The sequence below is a fragment of the Triticum dicoccoides genome, chromosome 7B (assembly GCF_002162155.2).
Source record: "Triticum dicoccoides isolate Atlit2015 ecotype Zavitan chromosome 7B, WEW_v2.0, whole genome shotgun sequence".
Classification (NCBI taxonomy): domain Eukaryota; kingdom Viridiplantae; phylum Streptophyta; class Magnoliopsida; order Poales; family Poaceae; genus Triticum; species Triticum dicoccoides.
The window spans coordinates 714,719,940-714,724,634 of NC_041393.1; the positions used below are offsets into that span (position 1 = coordinate 714,719,940).

At 50.2% G+C, this 4,695-nt stretch overlaps 1 protein-coding gene across 1 annotated transcript; it reads left to right on the forward strand.

Annotated features, from left to right (window-relative positions):
• The first annotated feature begins 341 nt into the window (after positions 1-341).
• Positions 342-1,838, forward strand: LOC119339495. Its single transcript, XM_037611531.1, has 2 exons — positions 342-707; positions 1,767-1,838. The coding sequence occupies exons 1-2, from the start codon at positions 342-344 to the stop codon at positions 1,836-1,838; spliced, it is 438 nt and encodes a 145-aa protein (XP_037467428.1).
• The last annotated feature ends 2,857 nt before the right edge of the window (positions 1,839-4,695 follow it).

Here is a 4,695-nt window from a genome sequence, read left to right on the forward strand (position 1 = left end):
ACTGTTACCGTTTCTGCCACGGTCAGCTAGTCAGCTGTCTCTGGGCACTGTGACAGCTTGCACGAAGACCGACCGTTGCCGTCGCCCTCCTCACGTCTAACTGCACGCGTGCGCTACGGCGATAGCTTTGCTTCTCTTGCTCTTCGCGCCGTCGCCGGCCCCTGTTCTTATCCGTCGTTTTTCCACTCTTGCTATTTAGTCCCTTCCACCTCCGCCTCCCTTCTCCAGCAGGCAGCAGCAGAGCACACTGTGACACACACTCCAGAACTCTAACGACCCACATCCATCTGTAGCTTCTACCGGCTGAAGCACACTAGGAGTCTAGCAACAAGGCAGACTCCATGGACGCTGGGGAGTCCTCCACTTCGCCCTACTCGCCGCCGTCGTTGAGCCACAAGCTGCGGACCACCGTGCGCGGCTGCTTCGGCTCGCCGTCTTCACCGGAAAGCGGAGGAGAAAGGCCGCACAGCGGCGGACGCAGGACCAGGTGGAGGCGGCGCGCGGCGGCCGCGGGGGAGTTCAGGTACGACCCGCTCAGCTACGCGCTCAACTTCGACGAAGGCGGCAGCGACGCCGCCGCCACCGAAGCAGAGGATACGGCCTTCCGGTACCGGAACTTCAGCTCTCGGCTGCCGCCCTCACCGGTGCCGGCCTCCCGAGCCGTCGCAATTGTTGGCAATAAGCCATGCCTGTGGCAGCGGTGTCCGGTGCGTGCGCGCGCTCTAGGTCCGGCTCGTAAGGCAGCGGCTGTTAGCTAGAGTTATGGGTTGTTAGTGCATGGCAGTGCATGGCTCGGTTAGTTAGCTAGTGGAGCGCTTTTAGGAGTGGATGAGTGCATGCAGTTAGTGGCCGTGTGGTGGTGACCGGGTCTTGCGTGAGTGCGTGAGTGTGCTGGTGTGTGTGCTAACCCGGGTATAAATACCCCGGTGTACTGCTTGTTGATGCATCAGTGTGAGCCGTGATGTAGCCTGTGTGCTGAATATAAAGGAGGCGTTTGAACGTCGGGGCGTTCGTCGCCAGGGCGTTGGTCGCCACATAAAGTGCTCCATCCATCAGAGAGAGAGAGCGGTTCCAACAGCGATCGCATGAAGTCGCGAATCGAATCATACAAGTAGCTGGCGGCCGTCCTTTGCTGCTTCTGTAGCTTTTGTCTCTCTGATTCTTCTTCTTCTCCAAGTGAAACTGTATTAACTCTGTGAAAGCATTGTATACGGCCGTGCAAATCGCAGCGGTGTAGTAGTAGCAGTGTACCAGTAGGCAGTAGCATCATGTATACATATAGCAATCAATCAACCAATTTTAATGTTCCGTCGGTTCTCAATGCAAGATGAAGAATTGGTTTGACCCGGAAAAGGCTTCATTTTCTTTTGGACGATGAACTGTGAACGAAGTTAAACCCTGGGCTGCGCATAGCGAACAGTCAAAAATAACCAACCCCTACACACACCACCACAACTGGACTTTGGCCGGCCGTCAAACATGTACGGTATCATCTCCGCTGTTCCGTAGAAACCTCCCTCACACCACATGGGGATGGCATATTGTTGTGCCCATGTGGATTCCGTGTGCTCGGGCTTGCGAGGATGGCGGGAGCGCAAAGGATCGAGACAAGTTTGGACTTGGCACATCCGCAGCTGACGACAAAGGGAAAATTGAACGACACGAAAAGTTGCTCCTTTTTCTTTTGAAAGCAACACGGAAAGTTGCTGAGTACAGTAGCAATCTCATTATTTTCGGAAATGTTTTTTTTGCAAGATTATTTTCAGAAATGTTATCTGCTAGCAGTTTTTAGGCCATTCCCAGCGAACGCGTTGGTTGCTGTTAGATCAGCTGCATGAATCTTGAAGCATAACTGCTTGCCACGTCATGTTTACCATCGTCCGCTCTGGGAACCTGTCGCTGCGAACGTATGAGACACAGGATGACAAGCCACCTTATCTATTCCCCACTCGCTTCTTCTGTAAAAGCAGTTTAGTTTATAGAGTTTTTTTATACGGCCGGGGAACGTACGTATCGAGGAGTAGCAATAGCATCGTACCTGTATACATACAAGAATAAATCAGTCAGTCTATTTTAATGTTTCATCGATTCTCAATGCAAGGCAACAGGATATTCCAGACTGTGTCACCAGATATCCACCCTGCCGTTAGACGACAAATTGCATGCACGGGTGAGATCATTGGTGCATGGGACAAAGAGCAGGCAAGCCTCATCCGCGTACACCACCCTCTGCCCCTATAATTACCTGCCCTCATTCCCTTTATTGCCTTTCAGTTCCCCCTGTCCTTGCCCCCACATCTCACAACGTCCATCTCATTTTGCCCCCCATCTCGCGGCGCGTCAACATTCTTTGCCCTTGAAGAGGAAGTGATTGATCATTAAGACGTTGGACATCCTCTCCTTCCTGGCACTTGCCCTCCTTTGCATAGTGCATTTTGTCGTCGCCGACCATGAGCATCACCGACGCGCAGCTCCTATTGGGAAGAAGCCATGGCAGGACGCGTCCAGAGTGTGTGCGTGCGCGAGCTAGGTGTGTCGGGTGTGGTGGCTGCGTCGAGTCATAGTCTGGGCATAGTCTGACTTGTGTCCAGGCATGATCCGAGCAGTGTATGGCCTGTGTGCGTGGGTATGTGTGTGGTCAATCTGTTGGCGAGCGAGGGGGCACGATGAGCGGGGTTCATTGCGGGCTCACCGCGGCCTGGACTTGTTCGTGCATGTCATGGGTGCGGGTAGAGCGGGCAGGACCAAGTGCTCCGCGTAGGGGAGATCATGGGTGCGTGCCCTGTAGTGTCCCCGGTATAAAGACTCGTGTGCGTTGTAACAGATAGAGTGTGGTGTCGAGTTCGTGCTCGGAAAAAATTGCCGTTCGTGCGGCGGGCGTTCGTGCGCCGGAAACATCACCGTGTCCACTGTGTGCACTTGTGTCTTCTCCTTCTTCTTCCTTTCTTCTTCGGTTTGTGACCAGAGCAAGGAGGAGAGCAAGAGAGAGTTAGGGCTAGGCAGTGGCAACAACAATTGGTATCATGAGTTGGTTCATCTTGGGCGTCGTTCCCCTTGCCAGAGGTGTGCCGGTGGTGGTGGTGTTCTCCGGCGACTGCGTGGTGAAGCTCCGGGCCGTGTGTCGACCTGAGGAGATGGGGGCGCTGCGGCCATCATGGTGGACGCGGAGGCAGCGACGTGGAAGGCTCGGCTTGCGCGGCTACGGTTCACGGCGAACGCACGGCGAGTCCAGGCGTGGTGGTGTGATAACCCACAAGTATAGGGGATCGCAACAGTTTTTGAGGGTAGAGTATTCAACCCAAATTTATTGATTCGACACAAGGGGAGCCAAAGAATATTCTCAAGTATTAGCAGTTGAGTTGTCAATTCAACCACACCTGGATAACTTATTATCTGTAGCAAAGTATTTAGTAGCAAAGTAATATGATAGTAATGATAACAGTGGCAAAAGTAATGGTAGTAGTTTCGTAGTAATTGTAACAGTAGCAACGAAAAAGTAAATAAGCGAAGCACAATATGTGAAAAGCTCGTAGGCATTGGATCAGTGATGGATAATTATGTCGGATGCGATTCCTCATGTAATAGCTATAACATAGGATGACACGGAACTAGTTTCAGTTCATCAATGTAATGTAGGCATGTATTCCGAATATAGTCATACGTGCTTATGGAAAAGAACTTGCATGACTTCTTTTGTCCTACCCTCCCGTGGCAGCGGGGTCCTAGTGGAAACTAAGGGATATTAAGGCCTCCTTTTAATAGAGAACCGGACCAAAGCATTATCTTGATAATCCCCAAGTGCAGGGAATCATTGGAGCAATTTACAAAGGTGAAGTGATAAGTATGGAGTGTCGAACCCACAAGGAGCTAAAGGTAAGATCAATACTCTCTCAAGCCCTATCTGCCACTGATACGACTCTACGTACATCGAACGTTTGCTTCCAACTAGAAACGAGAAATAAAACTACGTTGTGGGTATGAAGAGGATAACTTTGTATGATATCGGAGAGCTAAAATATAAAAGTAGGTGTTGTTATCATAAAGTTAGAATATATTACTAAATAATATAAATAGCGAGTGTGAAATAATGATGGATCGATGTGCGGAATTGTCCTAGGCAATTGTTAACAAGACCAATAGTCGTCATTGCAATTTCATATCAGGGAGAGGCATAAGCTAACATACTTTCTCTACTTGGATCATATGCACTTATGATTGGAACTCTAGCAGGCGTCCGCAACTACTAAAGATCATCAAGGTAAAACCCAACCATAGCATTAAGGCATCAAGTCCTCTTTATTCCCATACGCAACAACTCCCTTACTCGGGTTTGTGTTTCAGTCACTCACCAACCTACTATAAGCGAATCATGAACGTATTGCAACACCCTACAGCGGGAATCCCTCACACTTGCGCGACACGGAAGGCACCATAGGACAACACCAAAATAAAACATATAACTCATACCAATTTAGACCATCAATCAACCCAAGGACAAAAGATATCTACTCAAAACATCATAGGATGGCAACACATCATTGAATCATAATATGCGGCATAAAGCACCATGTTCAAGTAGGGATTACAGCGGGGTGCGGGAGAGTGGACCGCGTAAAAGAGATGAGGATGGTGATGATGATGGTGATGTTGATGAAGACGATCACCGCGGCGATGATTCCCCTCCCGACACTAGCA